General features: G+C 54.6%; 2 protein-coding genes across 17 annotated transcripts in view; one reads left to right on the plus strand and one right to left on the minus strand.

Moving 5' to 3' along the window:
- EDC3 (enhancer of mRNA decapping 3) overlaps positions 1-8,929 on the plus strand; it is a 67,643-nt gene extending 58,714 nt beyond the window's left edge. For all 9 annotated transcript variants that reach the window (XM_078333685.1, XM_035261849.3, XM_017976762.5 and 6 more), the window contains 2 exons: positions 3,917-4,134; positions 6,534-8,929. In XM_078333685.1, the coding sequence (XP_078189811.1) occupies positions 3,917-4,134; positions 6,534-6,868 (553 nt within the window). In that variant the 3' untranslated portion in view covers positions 6,869-8,929. The remainder of the gene's footprint in view (positions 1-3,916; positions 4,135-6,533) is intronic.
- A 425-nt stretch (positions 8,930-9,354) lies between these two features.
- CLK3 (CDC like kinase 3) lies at positions 9,355-24,761 on the minus strand. Of its 8 annotated transcripts, none has more exons than XM_002753334.6 (13): positions 23,687-24,761; positions 20,194-20,345; positions 19,320-19,536; positions 17,323-17,419; positions 16,979-17,045; positions 14,507-14,623; positions 13,565-13,731; positions 11,924-12,018; positions 11,703-11,832; positions 11,321-11,403; positions 10,793-10,872; positions 10,444-10,534; positions 9,355-9,766 (listed from the first exon to the last, which is right to left on the minus strand). In XM_002753334.6, the coding sequence occupies exons 1-13, from the start codon at positions 24,128-24,130 to the stop codon at positions 9,590-9,592; spliced, it is 1,917 nt and encodes a 638-aa protein (XP_002753380.3). In that variant the 5' UTR covers positions 24,131-24,761; the 3' UTR covers positions 9,355-9,589. The 8 variants fall into 8 exon arrangements, with proteins under 8 accessions (XP_002753380.3, XP_003733963.5, XP_035117708.1 ...); XM_003733915.5 differs by having other exon boundaries at positions 23,636-23,749; XM_035261817.2 differs by having other exon boundaries at positions 21,472-23,749.
- Positions 24,762-25,196: the final 435 nt, after the last annotated feature.

Consider the following 25,196-nt stretch of genomic DNA (forward strand, 5'->3'; position numbering starts at 1 on the left):
ACTGCAGCTTCTGCCTCCTGATAAATACAGCCTCATGAAGTAGCTGGGACTGCAGGCATGTGCCACCATGCACGGCTAATTTTTGTGTTTTTGGTAGAGATAGGGTTTCACTGTATTGTCCAAGCTGGTCCCAAACTCTTGGCCTCAGTTAATCTGCCCACCTTGGCCTCCCAAAGTGCTAGGATTACAGGTGTAAGCTATTGCACCTGGGCCAGAAGAAAGTATTCTAAGTACATGGAGTAGCATGTGTCAAGAGACCACAGAACTGCTGGCAGTCCATAAGTGACTCTGTGTGGCTGGAAAGTGGGTCTCAGTACAGCTGAGTGGTAGGGAGCTGCTGAAAGGATTTCAGTAGAGCTATGACATGGTTAGTCTTGTGTTTTAAAAAGATGATTTTTAGCTACAATGAGGACAGTAGATTTAATGGAGGCAAGACTAAAGGCAGAGAGATCAGATAGAAAACTGCAACACTTAGAAAACTGAGCCAGGGCCCAAATGATGGTGGCCCAACTAGGGAAGCAGAGATCAGAAGAGTGGACACATCAGGTTTGGTGACGCATGCCTACAATCCCAGCTGCTCCAGAGGCTGAGGTGGGAGGATTGCTTAAGCCCAGGAGTTCAAGGCCAGCCTGGGCAGCATAGTGAGACCTTGTCTATCTCTTAAAAAGAAAAAGAGAAGGTCAGGTGTGGTGGTTCACACCTGTAATCCCAACACTTTGGGAAGCCAAGGTGGGCAGACCACGAAGTCAAGAGATTGAGACTATTCTGGCCAATGTGGTGAAACCATTTCTTTACGGAAAATATAAAAATTAGCCAGGCATGGTGGCAGACACCTGTAATCCCAGCTACTTGGGAGGCTGAGGCAGGAGAATCACTTGAACCTGAGAGGAGGAGGTTGCGTGAGCTGAGATCATGCCACTGCCCTCCAGCCTGGCAACAGAGCGAGACTCCATCTCCCCTCCACCCCTCAAAAAAGGATCTGAAATTCAGAGGGTCTGAGCTGATGCTAGAAATTTTTGGAGTTGTCAGCTTGTAGATGGTGTAAGAGTAGATGAGATCATACAAGGAGAAGGTATGAAAAGAAAGGGCCTAGGGTAGGATTCTGGGGTACATCAGCATGTAAGGCACAATTATGAGGATGAAGAAGAAAGCCAGAGAGGTCAGAAACCAAGAGGGTAGTGTGTAAAAACCAAGGAAATAGTATTTGAAGAAAAAAGGGGCTAGGTGTGGTGGCTCACACCTGTAATCCTAGCACTTTGGAAGGCCAAGGTGGGCAGATCACAAGGTCAGGAGTTCAAGACCAGCCTGGCCAATGTGGTGAAACCCCGTCTCTACTAAAAATACAAAAATTAGCCAGGCATGGTGGCTGGCACCTGTAGTCCCAGCTACTCGGGAAGGCTGAGGCAGGAAAATTGCTTGAACCTGGGAGGCAGAGGTTGCAGTGAGAGGTTGCAGTGAGCTGAGATTGGGCCACTACACTCCAGGCTCGGCCACAGACTGAGACTCCATCTCAGAAAGAAGAAAGGAATATCCAGCAGCAGTATTGCTGAGAGATCAGTCAGAATTAGAGTTGACAAGTGCCTGTTGGATTTGTCAGTAAAGAGGACATGGTGGGCAACCTTGTGGGAGAGTGGTGTCTGGAGTGGGGAGGTGGCTTCCAAGGGGCAAGGCAGATCTGGGTTCAGTGGGGCAAGGAAAGCTTCCTTTCCCTGAGCAGCACTCACAGATCCAAAGCCTCATGTGATAGGATGTTGGGATAGTTCCCTGTTTGGGAAAGGGATCCTAGTCCTTGGCTTGTGCTTCCAGTTATGGTATTTGGGGGTCCGTGCCAGAAAACTGATACGTGCCATTATCTTTCTCTGGGCCTGATCATGTTGTGTTTGAATGGAAGGCATCTCCTGATTCTGAAGCGAATCTTGTTTCAAGCAGGCTTAGTCCAAGCTGGATGTAAGATTTCCACCTCCCTCATCCTACTTGAGTTGGAGGTGGGAGTGTTAGTTTTTCCCTGTCCCTTTAGGCCTGCTTCCTAGCTGTTAGATCCCTGGGCTCTTCTGTGCCAGGGAAGGGTCAGGGAAATGCCTACATGAGGGGTAGTGTGAGGTGCCCTCTGAAAGAGCATCAGTCCTCTGGATCTGGTGTCTCCTGCACCTCCTCCCAGAGCCACCGTTGTGGGCATTTTGAGACTATTAAATGGCTTCCCAGAAATAGCAGTTTTGGGGCAGGAGTCTAATGTCCTTACCAAGTCACAGTGCTCTCTAGCCAGCCCCTTGTGCCAGTCTTTCCTCTCAGTAGGCCCATCTCCTGTCCTTTGTAGCAGTTGCTGATGTTGAGAAATCAGACATGTAGTTAGTGATCTTTAAGTTTAATATATGTCAAGTGCCATGTAGCTTTCATATCATGATTCAATGTGGTCCTCGTAACTTTACCTCAAAGCCAAATAATAGCCCTATGTTTTAAGATGAGTACACTGTGGCTCAGAGAGCTGAGGGACTTGCCCACGTGACACTGCTGGTACACAGTCCAGCCAAGCCTCTGATCCACACTGGTCCATTTCCAGTGCCCATATACTCTACGCCTTGCCACTGGCTGGGTGTGTAAATGCTGTGTTCTGCTTCGATTCTTTTGATTGGGGGGCAAGAGAGGTGTGTCTCCCTGAGAGGAAGAATCCCTTTAGAGAACAAAGTGAGTCAGATGCCACAACTCCGCAGCATCCTCTGAAGGAATTTATTTTTTCCCATCATCCCAAACCCCAGCCTCACGTCATTGCATTTCTATTGCATTTATTTCCTCTAAATACAAAAATGGGAAGGCAGATGGTTTGGTGTCTAGAATGTAGAGTAGATTGTTAAATTCTCCAAAGTGTGTTTGGGAATGGGGCAGTTTTGACCCTCCTCTTAGCTTGACAGCATCTTGTCATCTTCCTCCCTGTGGGAAACCAGTAAGTGATTTATCACTGCTCCGCCACTAGGCAGGGACCAATGGCTGTCCGTCTCCTCCCTACCTTGCTGCCCCATGAGCCAAGCGTGCTGCCTATGAGTTGGGCACAGCTCTGGGGCTAATCCTCCTTATCTCCTTACTTGTGGCTCCTCTGAGTCCAGAGGAGTCTCAACTTTGAATAGCAGGAAACTGGACGTGACTATTGCATCAGGGCAGCTGCTGGCAAAGGAGGACATGTAACTCTTAGCCTGCTGCTCCTCCACGGTCAGCGCTGACTGAGCACCTTTGTGTTGGGCACTGCTAAGTGCTGGTCATCCAACAACCCACACGGCATCCTATGAAATAGGTACTGTTCATACCTGTGGCATTGCTTTCTTTATCTTCAGTAAGCTACTGAGCTCAGTAAAGAAAACTGGGGTTGGCAACTGATTGAGGAGAATTGAGAGCTATGGTACTTGCTCTGAGTTTATTAGTTGAGAGGTAAATGCTTGAGCCAGTCCCAGCAGAGGTAAGCCTTGAGCTAGATTTCCAAGAAAAGGCGAGTCAGAGTTTGGAAAGTGAAAGGCTTTCTGGGCAAGGGACATAGTTTGAGCATAAGCAGGAAAGGGCCTGACAAGCGCAGGAGAGAGTGAGACCAGCCCTGCTGGTGTGAAGCAGACTCGTGGTTGGGGAAGAAGAGCAGAGAAGGCTGCAGAGGAACCACTAAGCTCCTGGGTCAGAAAAGCGGTGTTCTGGCAACAGTGTTGTGTGGACCAAGATCTGGGTGAACCACTTAGTGGGAGGACCCCGCAATGACGTGAGGCTGGGGTTTGGGTCAGTGGGAATGACACCCTGTAGACCTGGCCTGCAGTGGATTTTTTTCCCCTCTGGAGCCTGGGACTTGGCGAGCAGTAAGAGATCTGAGAGCAATAGGTGCTACATGGTATAGAGCGCAAGGGATTGGCAAGTCTGCTGGTAACTGCTTCTTCACCTTTTCCAGGTTGAATCCCAAAAATGTTCACCAGAGGCCTACAGTGGCTCTGCTGTGTGGACCTCACGTGAAGGGGGCTCAGGGTATCAGCTGTGGAAGGCACCTAGCCAACCATGATGTTCAGGTCATCCTTTTCCTGCCTAACTTCGTCAAGATGCTGGAATCTATCACCAATGAGCTGTCACTCTTCAGCAAGACCCAGGGCCAACAAGTGTCTAGCCTCAAAGGTGAGCACGCGGATGCAGGCCGGGACGAAGGCCTCCTCCCTCCTTGGCGGTTTGATGGTCTCGTTGTGCCACCCTGTGGCAACAGATGGAAAGGCACTCCATGTGTGAGGATGCTGCTCCGCCTCTAAGGAGTCTGGGAACGGCAGTACGCCACTTCCTCTTACCCTTCTCCCTCTCCCACTACTCAGATGAAGAGCTGGGGACCCACTGGTCCATTCTACAAATATTTGTTGAACAGGCACTCTTCCTGATGCTGGGGATATGGCAACAGATTTTTTTTAAATCCATTCTTCCATGGAGCTTATCGTCAGGTTAAGAGGAACACACACACAGATAGGTAACATATTTGTGTAATTGTAGTAAGTGATATGGAGAAAAATGAATCAGGGAGAGGAGGCATGTTGGAGGATTGGGTGGAGAATAGGAGACTTGGACATTTCAGGGTCAGGTCATGATGGGCCTTGGGGATGACCACAAGGATTTGGGCTTTTACTCTGGGTGAGATGAGTCACTGAAGGAATAAGTAGAGGAATGATATAATGAAATTTAGGTCCCACATGACCATCCTGGGTGCTGTTTGAGAGTGGACTACACAGAGGAGTCCACAGAGGTGGCAAGATGCTGTTGTGATCAGAGAGAGAGAGATGATGGTGGCTGAGACAGGGTGGTAGTGGCGGAGGCGGTGAAAGTGGTTAGTTTCTAAATCGGTTTTGGAGATAGAATCCACAGATTGGATGGATGGGGGGTGGGAGAAAGAGAAGAGTTGGGAATGGCTTCAAGGCTTTTGGCCCGAGTAACTGAGGTGTGATCACTGAGATTGGAAAACTTGATGGAGAAAGTTTGGGGAGGAACAGCAGAAGCTCCGGAAGAGACACCTATTGGATATGCAGGTGGAAATGTGGATAGGGAAGGAGTGACATGAATCTAAAGTGAAAGGATTCAGCCTAGAGTTACAAGCCATAGGGAATATTTAAGCCATGATGAGTCTGAATATGCTGTCACATAGGAAGAGAGTAGATACAGAAGTTGGAAAACTGAGCTCTTTATTTAGAAGTCGGGGAGTAAAGAACATAACCAAGGAGATGGAGCAGGCAGGAATGGTGAGTGAGGAGGAAAACCAGGAGAGAGGTAGCTGAATGCCAAGTGAAGAAAGGAGCATGTGATCGGCTGCGTCAACAAGCCCCACTCTGGGTTAAGGTCAAAGGAAGACAGAATCAACCACTGATGTGGCAGCGTGGAGGCCCCTGGTGAGTGTCAGTCTCGAGTGGAGTGGCAGGACAGAGTCTGAGAACAGCAAGGAGAATTGGAGAGAGCAAATGTGGCCCAGAGAAAGGGCTTCACCGGTGGTCAGATAGTGCGTCAACAGCTAAGCCTGGATCGGAACCTTTGCCTTCTGAGTCAGGCCAGGCTCCTGTGGGCACACAGAGGTTAGAATGCCACTCTCACTCTTGAGAGCCTCGTGGCCTACAGGGACTCCCCACGGTGGCACATTCTAAGCAGGGAAGTTGTGAGTCTCTAGCTGAGAAATGCCGTTATTCTAGGCTGGAGCTGGGAAGGGAGCCTGGTGTGGGTTCCCCTTCTTGAAATCTTTAACATGATGCCCCCTTCCAGGCAGTTCTTCCTCTGGCTGCTTAAAAGGTTTTCTATCCCATCTGCTTCAGGACACAAGCCTGAGAATGACCATTAAGTTTGGTCTGATTTCTGCTATTCTCAGTTTAACCTCTAAGGCCAGTACAGGATCTACATACTTGTTGAGACATCCTTTTCCAGTACTGTTCCAGAGGCCTGGTTAGAGCAGAGGAGCCTGGGAGAACAGTAATAGGTACCCTCTTAATTCTTAATTAAGGCTGGCTGAGTGGAGGGAGAACAGTAATTGGTACCCTCTTAATTCTTAATTAAGGCTGGCTGAGGGGAGGACCCATTCCTGTGTGATAATGAGAGGGCCAGAGATGACAGGCTTGCTAGGGTAGAATGAGTAGGCCAGCCCTGGGCACCTCATGTACTCTGGGAAGGCAGAGTCCACTGTCAAGTTGGCCATCACGGGGAAGCCCCAACTCAGGCCCTGGATATACAGAGGTGTGCCTGGAAAGACAGAGGAGGTGAGGGCTTTGTGCCCTGAGAAGCTCTGCACACTCAGCAGGACCTTGGTTCATCCTGAGAACTCCAGGAGGGCAGTGGTCTGCTGGGCTGACGTGCACTTGGTCTCTAGCACTCAGCCCAGCCAGGCCTGGCAACTCCTAGGGCAGTGCCCTGGCCCAGCTTTAAGAAGGCCAGCCTGTGGAGAGGCGTCAGAGTGGTGTCTGGAAAACAGACACCCTTGGGGTGACCTGGGCCCTAGTCCCAACCGGGGCTGCTCTCTGCTTACAGGGATTTTCAGATGGCTTTCTTTTCACCTGCAGATCTGCCCACTAGCCCTGTGGACCTGGTCATCAACTGCCTGGATTGCCCTGAGAACATCTTCCTGCGTGATCAGCCCTGGTACAAGGCAGCTGTGGCTTGGGCCAACCAGAACCGGGCACCAGTACTCAGCATAGACCCTCCTGTGCATGAAGTTGAACAGGGCATTGATGCCAAATGGTCACTGGCACTGGGCCTGCCTCTGCCACTGGGGGAGCATGCCGGCCGTATCTATCTGTGCGACATTGGCATTCCCCAGCAGGTCTTCCAGGAGGTGGGCATCAACTACCACTCGCCCTTTGGCTGCAAGTTTGTCATCCCACTGCACTCTGCCTAGAGGGTTCCTGCACAGGCAGGACTCTGCCGTCCCCGGCTGCTCCTGAGGACAAATGCCTTAAGGATTTGAAGCTTCATGGACCTTGTTGTTAAAAGTTTTTCTCTCTTGGGTTTGTTTCTTCTGTGAGAGAACAGAACTTACTTAAAACTGACCTGTCACTTGCCCTGAGCCAGGGAAGTCTTTCCAACTGTGTTCTGGGCACGCGGCAGGTGAGTGTGCAGCAGCTCCAGGCATCTCTACCCTCAGCCCCCTGCACGCCAGGCGGGCCTTCGTTTACAGACATAGGCAGCTCTCAGACTATATTTCAGGTTTACAGCCACTGGGCCTGGGCACATGCATTGAGGAGTGGGCCGGGTCCTTTTTGGGGGCTTGTACCTGCTCTTATTTCAGAGCTTGTGGCTTTGTATCTCCCCTGCTTTCCCCACGCAGACAGCCCTTCCTCTAATCACCTAGAACCAGCTGCATGGCAGCTGTCCACCAGAGGGCAGACCTGCGCTCTCCACTCATTTCCAGGGCTGTGACAGACCCGGCCTTCCCCTACCCACATCAGAAGTTGATTTGGGGGGCTTCTGACCCTTTCTCCTGAGCTGATACAAGTTTTAGGCTGATTTTTCCAAGGATTCCTCCCTCCTTTCCCCTCCATCACTCAGAGGTAGGGAAGGGGCGGCATTAGGATGGTGTTTCTGTGTTGGGATTTTATGTTCTGTCGTCTTCAGCACAGGTAGTATAAGGTTATATTACTGTAGAACCACAGTGCCCATCTTGCCAGCAGTGCCCTCCCCCACCCCCAAAGCTCAGCAGGCCAAGACTTTGCCTAGTCTGGGGCCAGACCCCTCAGATAGGGATATCCCTGGGGGAGGCTGGTGCTCAGCCAGAAGAGGCTTCCTGGTGCTTCTGTCCTAGGCCACCACTCCCCCACCCCTTTGCCTGCACATACATGCTCCACCTACTCTTTCATCCCCTCTGCCCTTACCCTGAAATGGTCCTTTGCAGCTGTCATCCCAGAGCAGGGTGCATGGGCTCCCCTGCTTGGACTCCACCCAGCTCTTAAAACATCTGGGCTTTGAACCCTTTACAGTTAGTTGTCCAGTCTAGATGAGTAGGTTTGAGGCCAGCACCGTGTCTCAAAGATGGCAAAATGAGGCCAGTTCTGGATGAGGTAGCTGGTGTGGGGGTCCAACCATAGAAACCTCAGATCCTAAGGCACTGAGCCCCAGGGCCTTCCCAGGCCTAGGCCCTGGAGGCTGGTAGAACAGGAGCTATGCCTTGGCAGCACAAGCCCTGCCAAGGACTTGTGCTTAAGCCTGCTTTGGGGCTTTGGGCTTCTTCTGCTGTGTTTGCCCAGAGTGGCTGAGCAGGTGGATGGGCAGACAGGGGCTCACCAAGGATTGTGGACACAGGGTAGGCCCTGGTGCCATAGGTTTCAGGCTGCTATCACTTTTCTTGTAGGAGCATAGCCAGAAGCAGATGAGCCAGGGTAGAAGGCTGGCCCCTCCTCTCATCTTCCCACCAATGTTAAATTGTCTCTAGAGGTGGGAAGAGGCCAGGGACCATAAGCCTCATGTTGTGTATTTGAGCCTCTGCTCAGGCTCAGGGCCAAGCAGCTCCCAGGCTGGAGTCCTCTCTTTAGAGGCAGGGCCACAATCTGAGGCACAGTCTAGGTTACAGGCATTTTAGTAGGCAGGTTCTGGCTGCCTGTTAATAGGCCTCCTGAGTAGGTATAGTGAGAAACAAGCTAGAACAACCCTGGCCCAGGAGACTGCTCTCTCCAGCAAAATCCAGGGATGCCAGCCGAGGGGCCACTGGGAGTTTGTACCCAAGCTTCTCACTCCTCTCTCCCCAGGGGGCCTTGGGGCTTGTCCCTTCCCTCATCCTCAGCCTAGGCCTTCCACAGAGGTGTTGAAGAGAAGTAAGATTCCTGTCTTCAGTTATTTCAGGGGCATCCTGCCTATAGTATCCAGTTCCCAAGGAGTCCCCAGTCACGTGGTGAAGCCTAGCACTCATGCAGCTCTTAGAGAACCAAAAACCAGCACTGAAATAAAGCTGAATGACTGAGTCCTATGCCGTGTGTGTGAATTGCTCTGAAGGCTGTCAGGAGGTGCTGCCTGCCCCAGCCTAGGAACCCGCCCCACTTGCCTCCTGCCTTCAGCAGACCATAGTTGTTGGGCACATACAGCCTAAAGTCCCAGCCAGTAATGGGGCTGGCAGGCTACAGAAAACCAGACCCCACAGTGGGCAGAGTCCCTTAGGTTCTTCGGGGCTGAGAGGTACAGCAGCCAGGAGGGCAGAGGTGCCATCTAGGACTGCTCAGCAGACAGGGCCCAGAGGACGTCCCTGCTTCTGGTCTTACCCCTGCCTAGCTCTTCTGTGCCTGGCCCAGTTCACACTTAGCTCTCCACAAGCTGAAGTGCTAAGAAATACTTTATTAGTAAGGTCAGGGAAGGGGAAGGCAAGGAGCCTGGAGATGGACACACTGGTACCAGGGGTTACAAACAGTAAGAAACACTTTATTATAACTTTACAACATATAAATAGCTTGGGTCAAATCTGTGCTTTCTGGCAGCTGGGCACCAAGTCTGCTCCCCTGCAGGCTCCTGCCTTCCTTCACATTGCACTGTTCGTTGGGTGGCTCTGGCCTGGGGCCTGGTGGTCAAGGCTGGAGTCAAGGGGCTGGGCGGCCCAGTCCTGCCCTCCATCTCCTCATGCGGTGGCCTGCGCCTGTCATCTGCTTGGGTTGCGGCTGGTGTGGAAGGACCGCTCCTCGGGGGTCAGGCCAGCAAAGAAGGGGTGCAGCAGGGCCTCGGCCAGTGTGATGCGCTGGGCAGGGTCAAATTCTAACATCCTCCTCATCAGGTCAAACAGCTGCACGTGCTCCAGGGAGTCTTGGAGCATGTAACTCTGCTCAGGGACACAAGGTGCCTCAGTGTGACGGCAGGGTAGTGGGAAGCCTCAGCAGGTCCCCTTGCCTCTGGGATGCCTTGCTGGACTGGATCGAGGAGGCAGTGATGCCTCCTTGGAGGACTCTACTTCCGCCCTCCTGGACAATGAGCAGCTCCTTTCCTTTCATGCCCGTGTTTAACGTTTTGCTCGGAACTTGCCAGGCTACTAGGCGTCTTGCTGGGTTGATGCCTCTGCCCCCACATGCAAAGTCCTGACAGGTGGGTAGAGATCACCTCTGCGAAATTCACTTGTCCAAGCATCAAATGCAGTTGACAGAGGCTTCCTGGCCATTTCTAGGTCTTCCCTCCCCCTCACCTCAGTCCTGCCTAGTTCTTCCCAAAATTTTGAGAGAGGGTGAGAGGGACAGGAAGCAGCAGGGTTTCTGACATCTGGCTCTTCTGGTGTTCCCCAATTAAATTCATAGCCACCCTATGGGGAAGGGGTAGGGCTAAGGGCCCCTCTGGAGCAGTTTGCAAGAAGCCTCACTGCCAGCACCCAGCAGTCTTGGGTGTCGCCTCCCACAGAGCTGGATCGAGGAGGCAGCCTTTAGCGGCCTGGCCTGTCTGATGTATAGTCTGCCCAGTGCCTGGGGTCTCTCCTTGGGATGAGTTGAGCTGGGGAAGCCAGAAACTGACCTTCAGAGGTTTGCAGTTCTCCTTCACATACCGGCCATCAGAGCTGTTCTCATCCCAAACTAGGCCCCCTTTGTAGAAATATTTCTGCTTCCTGAAAATTAAGGCGGTGGGGTCAAGTGGTGATAGTAGTAAGGGGACAAGCCTCTGGTGGGGGGTGGGGAAGAACAGCTCCCAAGACAGCAGCAGAACCAGGGCAACAGGTTTGCAGGGGCACATAGGAAAGGCTTTTAGGAGCCTGGGGAGCCATGGACTGTCCCTCAAAGATTCACCACGTCTAGTACCCTGTTGACCCACAGCCAAAAGAGAAAGGCCCCTATGCCAACCCTGAGGGGGCTACTGGGATACATACCTGGTACGGTGGATCATGTGTGATGGGATGGGCCCTAGGATCTTCTCCATCATCACCAGGTGCTCTCGGTTTTCATGGGTCTGTGGAAGATTAGAGACAGTGCAAGTAGGGTCAGTCCTAGTTCTGGCTTCCTCACGGGGAATAAGGAACAAGAGAGATGGGCAAGTGCCCTCACTGCCCCAGGAGATCTAAGCCTACCAATGAAACGGCAGCCTGGCAGCCCATGCCCTATCCCAGCCCATCCCAATGCCTTTATTCATCTGTGCCCTTATCTAGAAGGTCAGGTCACCTGCCCCATCCGCCCTCCTCGATGGCCTAGCACAAGACTCCTCTCTGAGTGTCCCAGCTACCCTGACTTCTGCATACCCTTTAGCATCCATATCCTTAGGAGTCTGAACCTCACAACATGACCAGTGGGAGGAGGAAGACAACCTGTCTTCTCATCCGCATGGGGCTTCCCAGCCCAGGGGCCTGCAGCCTGTCACAACGGCAGTGCTTGGGTAGGGAAGTGATGCGGGGTAGCTGTACCTGAAAGAGTGTGAAGCCCCGGTAGTACTCAAAGAGAATGCAGCCGATGCTCCAGACGTCACAGGGCTGTGCCCAGCCCAGCTCTGAAAGCCAAGATGGGGAGAGGCTGAGAGATCCGGCCCTGTCCTTGCAGCCTGGAGGTCACAGGGCAACCACCACACTGGCTGGCAGGACTCTTGCCCAAATCCCAGTACAAGGCCCCCTCTCAGTAAGGCTGACAGATAAGGCCAGGTCAGTCACCTGTGTCTCATGACATGGGCCCCTTGATCTGAGAAACTCTGCCTGCCCTGGGTGGCAGAGACTGAAAGGCATGCCACCGCCTCTATTCATACCCTTCCAACAGGTCCAGTGTGACAAGGTCACAGGCCATACAGTCACTCACCAAGGATCACCTCAGGTGGGCGATAGTGACGGGTGGCCACGATGGTTGTGTGATGTTCATGGTCAAAGGTGGCACTGCCGAAGTCAGCCACTCGGATGCTGGTGTTCTTCACTGACTTCTCCTCACAGCTCTGAAAGGCAAGGCAGGCACACCAGGTCAGGAGTCTGTACCAGCGGGTAACCCACCCCTGGAGCAGGGCCTCACCCTACCCCTGCCAATACCTTGTGCTCATTGTAGAGAGTTTCAAACTCAGAATTCACAAACAGGATGTTCTCTGGCTTCAAGTCTGTGTGGGTCAGCTGATTCTCATGCAGAACTAAGAGAGCAGGGAAAGAACAAGAAGTGGGCACTGAGAACCTGGCTCTCCTGCCAGGTCTAGGCCAGAACCCTCCTCCAATGCCAGCAACTGCCAGAGCTCCTCATACCCCCACCTCAGCAGGGAGCTGGACTGCAACCTGCCTCTATGCTGGCCTCCCTCTCAACGATTCTCTGTACTTGAGGCCTTGGAGGGTTCTGATACTTTAGCAGGAGGGTAGAAAAAGAAACTCGCCATTCGGAAAAACCTCCCTCCACCTACCTCTCCTCTGCAGAGAACAGGCCCCCTCACCTGTCTCTCATCAAAGCTGCAGCAACAGCCTCCAGGTGCTTCCCTCTCCCCAGCACCAGCTACATAATATGCAGGGCCCTTGTTCAAGTTACTAAGAATGTTTCGGTGGTAGTAAGAGGGCATTAAAGCACAGGCTCCCGTGCAACTGAGTGCATAGGTCACACACCCAGGAAGCCAGCCCCGCCTCTCATTGCTAGGCATGAAGTAGGAAGCCTTTCCCCTCCAGCCCCTGTCCCACTGACAGTGGCTTCCTGCTAATAGTCACTTTTCAGCTCAAGGCTCCCATCTGGCACTCAAGACCCTCAGAACTGTGTGGCCCACCAATCCCCAAGGGGCGCCTACTACACTAGAATCAATTCTCAGCCTATACCAGGCTCCAGGCCTCACCAAGCTGTTCCCCTTGTTTGGAATGCTTGTCCCTGTCCCGTCTATGCAGATCCTGCACACTCTAGCTCAAGGTCTATCAACTTCACCAAAAAGCCTTTCTGTACTGCTCCAGCCATTGCAAATCCTACAGCACTGAGCCGTGGCACCACCAAATAATGCTTTTCAAGGCTGGCAGGCAGATGACGAGTCAGGGCTAAACAGAGGGTCTCCATGTGGGCAGGACCTGTGGTGGGATCTGTAAGGTCAGGTGTCTACTTTTCTTTTTGAGATGGAGTTTCGCTCTTGCCCAGGCTGGAGTACAATGGCATGAAGGCTCACCGAAACCTCTGCCTCCCAGGTTCAAGCAATTCTCCTGCCTCAGCCTCCCAAGTAGCTGGGATTACAGGCATGCACCACCATGCCTGGCTAATTATGTATTCTTAGTAGGGACGGGGTTTCTCCGTGTTGGTCAGGGTGGTCTTGAACTCCCGACCTCAGGTGATCCTCCTGCCTCAGCCTCCCAAAGTGCTGGGATTACAGGCATGAGCCACCACACCTGGCCCAGGCTTCTACATTTTTGTCCTATGTATGAAGCGGGGAGTCAGGGTTGGCGGTCAGGCCAATTCCAGAGCAGTTCTTTTCTGTTTAATTCCTGAGTGCCTGGGGTAGACGCTGGTCCAGGAAGTCCCTGGAGGGAGCCCTAACCTTTCCATCCTCACACTGAGATTCCCACCTTAAGACAGAAGGCCTTTCCATCAAAGGGGCTCTGGTGTCCCTGAGGCCCAGAATGGTTAGTAATGTGCTGGAATGAATGGGGACAGCAAGTAACCAGATGACTTGGGTACAGGCGTGTGGCTGCCCCATGCTCCTTTCGAGGGTGGACACTTACATCTAAGGGCGTGGCAGAGCTGGTAGGCCATGTGCCGGACATGTGGTAGGGGGTAAGGCTGGAAGTTATTCTCCTTCAGGAACTCAAAGGTGTTCTTGCCCAGGAGCTCAAAGGCGATGCACATGTGACCATGGAAGTTGAACCAGTCAGACATCAAGACGCACAGGCTGGCGGAGAAGCATGGGCGGGGCTCAGGCTGTGTGGTGGGGGCCTGCCTTACCACCTCTCAGATGAAGCCAGTCCCCAACTCTCTCCTAGGCCACTGGGTCACACACAAGAATGCAGGTACACACGAAGCAAGAGAATCAGAGCAAGAGCACCTCTCCCCACCGGCCATCACCCAATCCCCAGATGAGCTCTGGGCAAGGACTAAGCTTCCTGTGGGGAAGATGTCCACAGTTCTGGTCCAAGCCCTCTGAGCTCCCCTACTAATGATGTGGGAGAGGCCCTGCCTCAGAGTTGCTGAGGAAGAGATGGAAAGCGCTAGTGCACGCCGCAGGACTGGTGGTGCTTTTCTCGACTTGCCCACTCTGGTGAGCTTTGTGAGGGTCTGTGCTGGATTCACCCACCTGCCCAGGCTCAACACAGAGCGTGGAGGAGAGTGCTGTGTGTCTGCCACAGAAAGGCTCTCCTTTGGGTGTCTCTTATTATGTGAGAGCCCCAAATAGCTTCATGTTTTTTTCTTGTCTTATGCCCCACACAACCCAGTGAGGTCCCCAGTTCACAAATGCAGGGCTAGCGGGGGCCTGCCTCAGGACACAACACCAGCTGGGGTGGAGCCTGGACTGCAGTCCACAGGCTTCCAGCAAGACCTTTGCCAGACTCCCCTGGCTTGAGTGTGGGGAGAAAGCACAGTGCAGACGGGTGTAGGGACACTGCTGAGCCCCTGGGGGTCTGGCAGTCCCACTCAAGGCTTCCCTCTCACTCCTTGCAGACACTCACAACTTGTTTTCTTTGTCCTTCTCCTTGATTTTTTTGAGCACGTTGATTTCTAGCCGGGCAGCTTCCCGGTACTTGCCCACGTTGCGGATAATCTTCAGGGCAACCTGAGACTTCCCTCTGGTACCCAGAAAGGAAACAGAGGTTCTCATCAGCAGCTACCCAGCCCTTCCCCCACCCTCTACCCGGACCCAGCAACTCCCAATAAACACCACTCCAGGAGCAGCCTGCACTGAAGAGAGCAGATACTGATGCCCAGCCTGCACCATGCAACACCAGACCTTTGCCCACCCAACAGCAAATTCCCTGGCATCTGTGAGTTAATGCTCCTGATATCCATGCCAGCCTTAGGCTTTTATGTTCTCAGCCACTGCCAGCTCCCAAAGGAGTGTGGGAGAGTAAAGGCCAGTCCTGCTTAACCAATGCCAGCCCAAGAACTCACACAGTGACCTAACCTGTAGGCCAGACAGCCCCAACTGTGGCCAAGCTGTCCCCCCCAGAGCCCTCCTACAGCACCTCTTGACCTTCCTGGGCTTGTCTGCAAGTCTGAGCAAACAGGGATAGGGGGTTCCAGGATCAAGTAAAGATCTGGCAAGAGGTAGGGGTACCAGCAAGGGTACCTCTCACTGTGAGGCCCAGGGCCATTCCCTTTATCATACCCCTCTCCAGTTGCACCTACCTGCCACAGCGTTTATCAGTGACCAAAAAATGCCAGGAACCCTTCTTAAGTGTCCAAAGAAGATTTTAAGTCCCTGCTCTGTGCTTCCCACCCCGAACCCCGCCCCAGGAGACCATCTGCGGAGAGCCAGCAGAGAAGGAAACCTGCTGAGGCAAGGCTGCCAGGCCCTGTCAGGAAAGGGCAGCTAGAATCCAGATGCCCAGTGGAGAACTGGAGTGAGACAGCCCTAGCCTGGAAGGGCGTGTCCTCTGAGGCCTCAGGGAGGCTGACTGTGTTGCCTAAGAAAAGGTTCACAGGCCCAGAGCAAAGGGACCTTCCAGAAAATCCCCTGCTTTTCTCTCCCTATCCCATTTTCCCAGATTCTCAGGGAAGGAAGGGAACTCAAGGGAAAGGCCATGCACTCCAGCCTCCTCCTAAAACAAGGTCCCTCCATGGCATTCCAATCCTCAGCACAGGGAGCTCATCACTTCCAAGGCAGCCCCTGCCAGAGATGCATGGCTCTGAGAATATGACCCTGCCTTTAGCTGAGCTGAATTCTGCCTCCACATGACAAACCCCACTGGCCCTGGCTCCCTTTGAGTCCCATAAAGGTTCCCTGGACCTTCCACCTGCCCCCTCATGACTCCAGAGGCTCATGTTCCCTCCAGCTCCTCAGATAGGAGCAGCCCAGACCACCTGCACACATCCCAGCTCTTGAGTCTGCCATGCCTCCACCTGGCCACGGTGTGGCTGCACATGGCCCTCCACCTGCTGGTCCCAACCCTAACCTCTTGGGCCACACTGAGTCATACAGCTGTTTACATGGAAACGTGGAGCAAATGGAAGCTTCCTGTCAGTCTATCTCGTGGCCGAGGGGAAGGCTGGAGGCCTGGGTCTGAATGGCCTTCCTGAGCACTCCATTTAATGTGGGAGCACTATGGGGCAGCAGTGGCCAGCTCTGCCGTTAATTGGAGTATGATGCGGCCAAACCCTGAGGATGTTTATTCATCTCTGAAATAGCAGGAAGGCCAAATATGGGTGGCAAGTGGCTACAATGAAGACACGGGTACTCTGTAGCTAAAGTGCCAAACCAATTAAAGGGCCTATGGCAGGGAGGCAACTGGCTCCCCAGAGGGGGCCTCCCCACCCCAGAGCTACAGGGGAGGAAGCAAAAGGGAAAGTTCTAGTCTTGTGGAATGGTAAGGGGACAAAACTATTGCGCTGCTGGACCTGGGAGAGAGTGAGGTGCCCCAGCAGCACGACAGTGTATACCCCTCTCCGGGCACACACAGCGGAGACCACACACTACCCCAGCCACACTGGAAAAGGCAGCAGCCTGCTTGGTGAGAAAGCGCAGGGTCTTGTTTCTTTCAACAGATCTGCACAGCCTCTCAGGCAGACCCTCGGGATGGGATTCATGCTTGGGCTGGGCTTAGTGGCACTCCTAGCCGCCTGCCAGGCCAAGAACCTAAAAGTTATCACAGGAAGCAGCTCCAAGCCACAGGGGAGCCAGGGCCTTGGTCCTGTCCTGATAACCACCACCAGAGCCCTGGAGAAGTGGAGGGATTGGAGCAGAACCATTCACTGACCAGCAATTCTTAGGCAGGAATGCCACATGCCTGCAGAACCCAAGAATTTCTCCCTTATTACAGGGGATCAGCAAAACCCCAACATGGACAGGTCAGAACCCTACTCTGGTGCCACGCTTCAGAAAGAAAACAGTTAAGCTCTGATAGCCACCACCCTGAAGAACCTCAGGCCAGCTCTTCCCAGGAAGGTCACATCCAGAGCCAGCTGTACTGCCCCAGTTCACTCACCTGGCATGGTCCAAGCACTCCACCACCTTGCCAAAGGTGCCTTCACCCAGGTTCCCCACAATCTCATCTAGGAGAGAAAAGAAACTGGGCATGAGAATCTGGAGGGCAGGGTGTTGGCAGCTCCTGCAAGTTCACAGCATTCAAATTCTCAAAAACAAAAAAGGTTTCTCTCTCACTGGTACACTCTTAAAAATGGAAGTTGCTAGCGTCTGTGTCATTCAGGCAATTACTGGTGGCCCCGCTAAGGCACCACGCGCACTAGAGGCCCCTCCAGGCAGGAGAGGTCTCGTCTAACAAGGGGGGTAGAAAGTAGAGAGGTAAAGTTTTACGAAAGGTGGCTGTACATCGCTCTTGGAGCCAATCGCCGATCCGGCACACCAGGTGACCCTCCTTGTCATCTTCCACACTCCGGCTGCTGCGCTTACTGCTCTGTTGGCTTCTCTGCATGCACCGCCCCCCGAAACGCCATCCGACCAATCGCATGGTAGGCGGTTCCGATTGACAGATTGAGGTGTCAGTCAAAGGCAGAGGTGGAGACGGTGAGGAGCCGGTGGGTTGGTTGGTTGGATTTTCCAGATCCCAGCATTTCATAAGGCACACAGCATATATAACGATAGGGATATTGCAAGGGACACGTCAAGACACAAGCTGACTTCAAAAACAGAAAAGTAAAAACAGCTACAGGTATGTAAAGAAAACTCGGATATTATCTCTACGAGGAGTGCCACGAACGCTCAGGAAGATGACCTGCCTCTGCTGCTGAGGGCCGCGCTGTGAGGAGAGCCATAGCCCCGACTCCCTCCTCCTCCTCTGAGTCTCTCCCTCCCAGGCCCTCCCATGTGGCTTTGGCCAGAGCGGAAGACACAGTGAGAACGGCGCAAGAAGGCAGCTGGCCCTGCCTGGGTCCAACCATCCAGACTGGTCAGAGGCTGCTCCGGCTTCAGCTGCAGAATGCCCAGCCTGCCCTTGCCTGCCTCTGTTCGCCCACGCAGCCTTGCACATACCCGACAGTTGCCACTCAGAGCCAAGCTGCTACCTGCCCCCAGACGGCATCCTTGGCCAGACTTCACCATCACTACCAGAAACAACCTTCCATCAGCAGCCTTCCTGCCACCAGCCTCAAGCAGGAAAGCAGCCTGGGATCCTCTGGGTAGGTCGACTGCCAGGCTTCCTACCACAATGGCCCACACAGGCCCCATGTCAGCTCCTGCCCTGACCTTGGCGTCCATGCTGCTCACAATCAGGCCCATCCCAAGCCTCACGACGATTGATAGAGGGCACCAAAAAGAGAAGCAGAGCCAAACCTGCACTGCCATCCTGTGGCAGCATGTGGCAGCGTGCAGAGAGGCCAAAGGGCCACGCTGCAATCACCCGCAGTCAACCCTCAACGCATGGCCACTCAAAGAAGTCACAGAACGAGCTGGGCAGAGAAGATGCCTGGCCTCTCCACCGCTCCTCAGGGGCCTCAAGGCCAGTAGAAGGGAGGCAGGGAAGAGGGATCAGGCGAGAAGAGAAGACCGCATGTAACCTCAGAAATACACAATGGGCTTTCCTTCCCCAGGGTACTGAATGCAGTGTCGGCTCCTGATCTCAGCAGAGACCTTACAACCCTCTGTGTTAGGAATACTAGCCAGGCCCTGCTCTCAGCATGTGGCCTGCAACTGGACATGGCCTCGGGCGGTGGCCTTTCTGCCATTTCTTCACATGCCCCATCACACAGGCAGTTGCCCCTCCTCGCCGCAAGTGCCCCTTATAAAGAGGCTTGGCTGGAGAGGACCTGGCTGGAGATTAGAAGGGAAGTTCCCAGTCTGGGCTGGCTGACAGGCAAATCCTCCCCGCCTGTGGGGCACTCCAGACTGGGGGCCTTTGGGGAGGGGTGTGCAGATGAGACGCAGAGGTGGGTGCAGTCCACATCAGTCAGAGCACTCGGTTACATGAGGAGGCAGTCTCTGGGTGGGAAGGACCAGGCCATACAGCTGCAGACCACAATACGAGCCACTCTACTAGGATCCCTAAGAAGTGTCCTAAGAAGTGTCCCTGGCCACTTGCACCATGTGGCCTGTATCTGGAGCACTGTGTAGACATAGACTGGCCACGGGCCAGCCAGCATCGGAGCCAGAGTTCCTAGAGTTGCCACTGGAATGGGCCAGAAGACACAGGGGCCAGGACCCCTGTGATCAGCCCTGCACCTGGACCAGACGACATATACACACACACAAGCACGCACACCACTGCACGTGCACAGGGCTGGCAGTACTCACCCAGACCAACCAGCCTGAGAGAAGGCTAGGAAGAGATGAGGCCTTTAAGCCCCAGCCAGCACACTCTGGCTACCACTCACCGAGGAGGCACTGCTACAAGACCTGGTGCGGCGTTTGTGGCAGTGGTGGGCGTGCTTGCGGGTCCGGTATGGCCCCCTCTCCCGCGATCGCCGACGATGACGAGAACGTGAAGATCCATAGTAGTCCTCGCCAAAGGATGGGCTCCGCTCTTCACACCGGTATGTATCGCTGTCACGGCGCTCCCGGTACCTCCTCTGGTAGGGCAGGCGGTCATGGCTGCCAAAACGGGGATGGGGACACTGGTCAGCTGGGTGCTTGTTGTTAGCAGGCAAGAGGACTGTGGCAGGGCCACTGTAAAGGGCTCAAGGGGGCAGGCTATGCCAAAAGCATCCAGACTGGTGGGAAGTGGGCAGAGAGGGGAGGGTGCAAAGGTACTAAGCCTGCCCTCCAGAGCACTGTCCAACGGCAGCATCCTCCAGCCACAGGAGGAGGGGACAGGAGAAGGGGAGTACGGTAGAGGGCCTCTGAGGGTTCTATATACTCCAGAGTTCTCCACGGCTGGCTGCAACTCTAAGTTTGGACTCGGGGGCTGAGATGGGCCCAGGGAGCAACCTTTCCAAGGCTGAGGTTATGTTCTTAATCCTCACCAAAGAAGGTTTAGGAGGTTAAGCAGGAAAGATGCTGGCCTAGAAAATGGGGGAATGTGTGGGGAGAAGAAAAAAAGGCACTCTAAGACAAAGAGTGGGCGGCAAAGATGGTGGCTACTGATGAGGCCAAGGCATGCAGGTGAGGTTAGGGGAGGAGCCCAAAGAGGACAGGGCAGGGATCCAGGAACACCTGGCAGGGGTGGAGTCATCTCAAGGAGTCTGGAGCTGCCACAGCTGAGTCCAGCTGACAGAAGGAGACTTTCCCTCCTATCTAGTTCCCCCTTACCTTCTAGACCGAGATCTCCGTGGGGGAGGCTCCCTTCGGGATGGGTATCGCAGTCTCCCTTCATGTTCCCGACTGTAGGACCTCCTCCTCTTCCATCGGTAGCTCAGGTACGGGTCTGGTTCAGGGGAGCGGTATCGCTTACAGTGATGCATCTAGGCCACAAGGAACAGAAGGCCCTGCTAAACACACAGCCAGCCACCTCCAGCCACGGGACTACATGGGGCTTCCCGGTGGCTCCTGAAAAGGCCCATTGTTCTGTTTGGAGGCAGCCCCTCCCAGAGGTTTATGAAATGAAGAAGAACTCTTAAGGTCACACTGGTCAAACAGCAGACAATGGGCAACAACCTTCTCTACCAGTGAACAAACAAACAGCTGCCTCCCAGTAGAGCATCACTGGCCTGGTGGCCTGAGTGCTCAGGGAACTGGGTGAGCCAGGGCCAGGGGCTAATGCAGGAACCCTGGGCGGGACAGTGAACACTACCACAGGGAGATCAAAGGCAGGAGAAAGGGGAGCCTCCTGTGCTCTATTCCCTCCCACCTGGGGGGTCCCATGGAACAAATGTTTTGTAAAGCCAGAAGACAGGCAAAGGGCTGTTGGCATGGAGCCAACACCCAGGAGGCAAGGGCTCAAAGCCCTCAGGTTTGAGAAGCTGAAGACTGTCTGGCTGAGGGCCTGAACTGGACCCCACTCAAGGGAGCAAGGACCACAAGTCAATGTGAGGAGCCACAGCAGAGATGAGAAGGGCAGCCCTTGGAGAAAGAGGCACACAGGCCTCATAAACATTCCCTAGCCCTCCTGAGTCGACGTGGACCCAGGGGGTCTGTCCAGCCCTTCCTGGCTCATCCTGGGTCTCAGCACTGGGAAGGATGCCAGGGTCCTCAGAGTACCCAACTTTCTTGCCAGAGAGCCATTTAGCACCCTTTAGACTCCGGCAGTGCCCTGCCAGGTGCCTTGCCTTTATCCAACTGTACCATTACTGTCCCTTCTTCTAGCTCCCCAGCTCCAGTATCCTACTTTATACCTATCCCAGGAGCAGCCAGAGGGTTAGCTGTCTGGCAGGCAAAAGAGCCCCAACTCACTACCCCTATTCAGTGAGGACTCACATTCACCACAGGAAATTGCCAGGTTGGATCCACCATCAGCGGAGAAAGCTGGCTATGTGAGGCCAGCAACCTGCTCCACCCATATGTGAACCCCTGACTGCTGGGACCAGCCTTCTTCCCAACACTCACACTTGGCCACAGCCCATCTCCAGTCATGGTCAGTCCTGAGTTTACCTGGTCAAGCATACTGTGTACAAATCCACTGTGGCTACCCTATCTCACCAGCAGGGTCTGTCAGGAGAAGAGCAGAATGGTGAGGCCTATCGTACCAAACCCCTGGGAGCTTCTCCGTGTCCCTAAGAAAGCTCTCCATCTCCCCACCAACATATCTTCCCCATCTTCCTGGGAAATCTTTGGAGCTAAAATCACCTCCCCTGAAGCTCAGATTTGTTGTTTTGGTAATCAGCTGACTAATGTTTCGCTGTTTTCCTGCAATTATTCTGGGTCAGGTGCCCAAGCTATGGAATGAAAGCTTAACTCACACCTCATTAATTGACCCAGAGGATGCTCCACTGGCCAGGGCACATGTCCTGCCACAAGGCAAGCATGGTCCTGCCCATCCTCAATGGGCAGACACCAGAGCTGAAGGACATGGTCACAGTCACACCAGGCCAAAGATTCCCTCCTGGGACCTAGAAAGTTCTAATGTCTACACATATTCACGTCAATGGAGAGCACAATTTCAGAGTCATATAGATGTCCCCCTGAATCATGGCATGCCACTTCTAGCTGTGTGCCTTTCAGCAAATTATTACACTACTCTGACCATCAACTTCCTCTGGCAACAGGGAAAAGTAACCTCTTACGAGGTTCTGTGAGGATTAATTATGTCTGTCCCATAAGTGAAATGCCTAGTACAGCTTTATGCCCACAGAGGTACTAGTGGCAGCTTTTCATGAACACTTAAAAGGTTCCGGGTAACACTTCGGGACTGTGTTAAATGCCTTACAGACATTTTGTAAGTCCCTTCCAAGGAAGCCGGGAGGAGAGAGCTCTGCCAATAAACTCTCAACTAAAATCGAGGGCTGCCACATACCAGCCTCATGACTTTAGACAAGTCACTCTAGGCCTCGATTAGAATGCCTGGAAAATGGAGGTAACATCTCCCAGCCTGGCAAAGATGACAAGTATGAGAATTATAAAAGACCACACACAAAGCAATAATAGAGAAGATTATCCTTCCTTTAACACATTCTAGGCAAGTAAAATATTGGAAATAGTAGATGTCATCCTCCCAGCCAGGGCTCTATGGCCCATTTCTCAATTATCTCCGATTCTCTAAAATCTCAGCAAAAAGCTTGTTAAAAAAGTAGCTAAAGGCCACAATTATGCTTTGGGAAGCTCTGCTCTGCACAATGAAGAAAAAAGTGATGCAAAGGAAACCAAGCCAAGGATGTCAACTTTTCTTTGAGCACAGGCCTTGTCAGCTTCTCATTTGCTGTTCCTGGCCAGAGAACTGGGCTGACGAGAAGAGCAGCCAGCCAGGTCAGCGGCTGCCCTCCCGGATTCCAGCCACCCCAGCACCCGTGGTTATTTTTGGCTGGCACTGTCCTACCCCTGCAACCTCAAACCTGCCACTTCGCAAGCCTCCACCACCAACGGGTGAAACGCTCCTCCTTTTCAAGGGCATCAAGGAGGGAAGCTGGAAGGCCGCCAACTCCGCCTCGATGGGGACCTGGTTCAGGCAATTTCCACCTCAGCTCCACATCAGGGCACTCATACCCGGAACTAAAGCCAGAGACTCCCGGGCGGGACGGAGGTGCAGCCAAGGGATTTGTACCGTCAGCTTGGCCTTGCCCATCCCCCGGACTGGAACGGCTCCATCACCACAACAAAATACGCAGGGGGGCCTGCGCCCTCGTTCGCTTCCCTTCCTGCCGCCCCAGGTCCCAGGGGTCTCAGAGTCCCACCCTCTGTAACGGCCACCAGTGGCGCCGAGGGGAGAGCCGGGTACAGACCCGGAGGCAGAGGGAGGGCCAGACTGGGCCAGAATCAAACTCCAGGCCGCCAAGAGAGGAGTCGTCTGAGGACCAAGCGCGAAGCCAGGGGAGGGGAGGGGTCTGAAGGGCCTCTCTGGCTATTCCACCTCGGACCCCGACCCCATTCCGCGGGCAGGCGCAGGGCCCAAACTGAACCCTTAAGGAGCCTCAGAGGCCGCTTAGGCCCCGCCTTCAAAACCGCGGGATCCAGGTCAGGGTCTGCAGTGACCGCCCTCCGGTGGAGAAGCGGCGGGTCAGGGGTGAGAGGTCGGGGCCGCGGCCCAAAGTGGGCCGAAGAGGAGAAAGAAAGGGTGTAGGCCGAGACGAATAGCACCAGCGCGCCCGCCCCGCCGACTCACCCCCAGCCGCCGCCGCCGCTGTTGCCGCCCCGGGCCCCAGCCCACACTTACCGTCTTCCAGGCTCCAGCTGCTGCTAGGCCCCACTCCCCGCTCCGAGCGCCTCTTCCGCTTCCGGCTCCGACCTCCGCCCGTGGCGGCCCCGCCCCCTCGCGTGACGCAGCCGTCGCCTTCCCGGGCCCAACCCGGCTCGGAGGCCTGGCCGCTCTAGCCCCCGACTCGAAGGCTCCGGGGCACCAGCGCTCTCCGCTCCGGTGGACGCCGCGGCCTCGGAGACTAGTTCCGGGAGGGCCGAGGGGGCCGGCGCGGTGAGGCTCGCCTCCCGCCGTGTCGCGGCGCACGTAGGTCCCCGGACCTAACAGGTGTGCGGCCCGGGTCAGAGAGGCGCTCGAAGCTGAAAAGTACGGCCCCGACCCGGCCGCGGGACTCGGCCGGCTCTGCTGCCCCGACCCCGCGTGGTCAGCTAACTCCCTCCTGCGCGCGGAGAGGACAGGCATTGTTCTCGGAGCCCGGGAGAGCCTGAGAGCCCTCTGAGGTCTGTGAGCGGGGCCTCGGCAAAGCGGACGCGACTCTGCTTGCGCGAAACAAGAGAACGACTCATTATTGTCTCTCGCTGTGTGCCGGTTTTTTGAAAGCCGTGGCGGCCCGCCCCGCACTTTCTGGGAAAGCACCCGAGAGCCACTCTGGCGGAGCCTGCCTGAGGGGCCGGGGTCTCGGGGAAGGAGGTCCCCTCTCCTGGAGCCCCCTGGAGTGGAGCGGCTTCCTGCCAGCCTGCGTGGCCTCTCAGTTGAAGACTTCCCCCGCGGGCCCCGTCTCCGGGTCACTGGACAGTCCCCTTTTGCAGAGGCCTCCAGCGTGGGGTCACCAAACCCCGGACACCTATTGGCCCGCACGGGGATGGGGAGGATTAGGAGGCCCCACTTTCCAGATGAGAAAACCGAGGTGGATCTTTTGAGAGACCTCACTGTGAGCTTGCGCGCCCTGCCCAGTCTAGGGGTGACGCTTCCGTCCCCGGCCTCCCGACCGTCGCGCAGCAAAGTGACAGGGCGTGGCGCCTAATTGTCCCCACGCCACGCCAGGACTAGAAACCCGCAGCCGGGACGGACCAACCCTCCAGGCACCGCCCCCTCCTCAGGACCGCTGGGCGGGGCTCCAAGGGTTTCCCTAGCACCGCCCCAGCGCGCGCGCGAGAGCCGCGGCCCAGACCATACACTCCTCCTCGCGGGGCTGGGCCCTCCACGGACGCGGAGAGCTGTCGCTGGGGAGCCCTCCGCCCGAGCCGCGGCTGCCCCTCGAGTCCTACGCCAGCTGCTCGCCCTGAAACGGGGTCCCACGGCGTGACTTCTGGGGGTGTTTAGTATCCCTCACATCTCTGCCAGCTCCACCACGCTAACCGAAGTAAACAGCAGGAGCTAATTCAAAACTGGGTCCCTTCCCCAAAATTACAAAAATTAGCCGGAGGTGGCGGCGCGTGCAGAGGAATAGCAGGAGGGGGATTTTTCCGTGGTGGCGAAGCAGTTCTGTATCTTGATTGTAGCGGTGGTTAAAGGAGTCTACATATGT

Source organism: Callithrix jacchus, chromosome 8 (assembly GCF_049354715.1).
Source record: "Callithrix jacchus isolate 240 chromosome 8, calJac240_pri, whole genome shotgun sequence".
Taxonomy (NCBI): domain Eukaryota; kingdom Metazoa; phylum Chordata; class Mammalia; order Primates; family Cebidae; genus Callithrix; species Callithrix jacchus.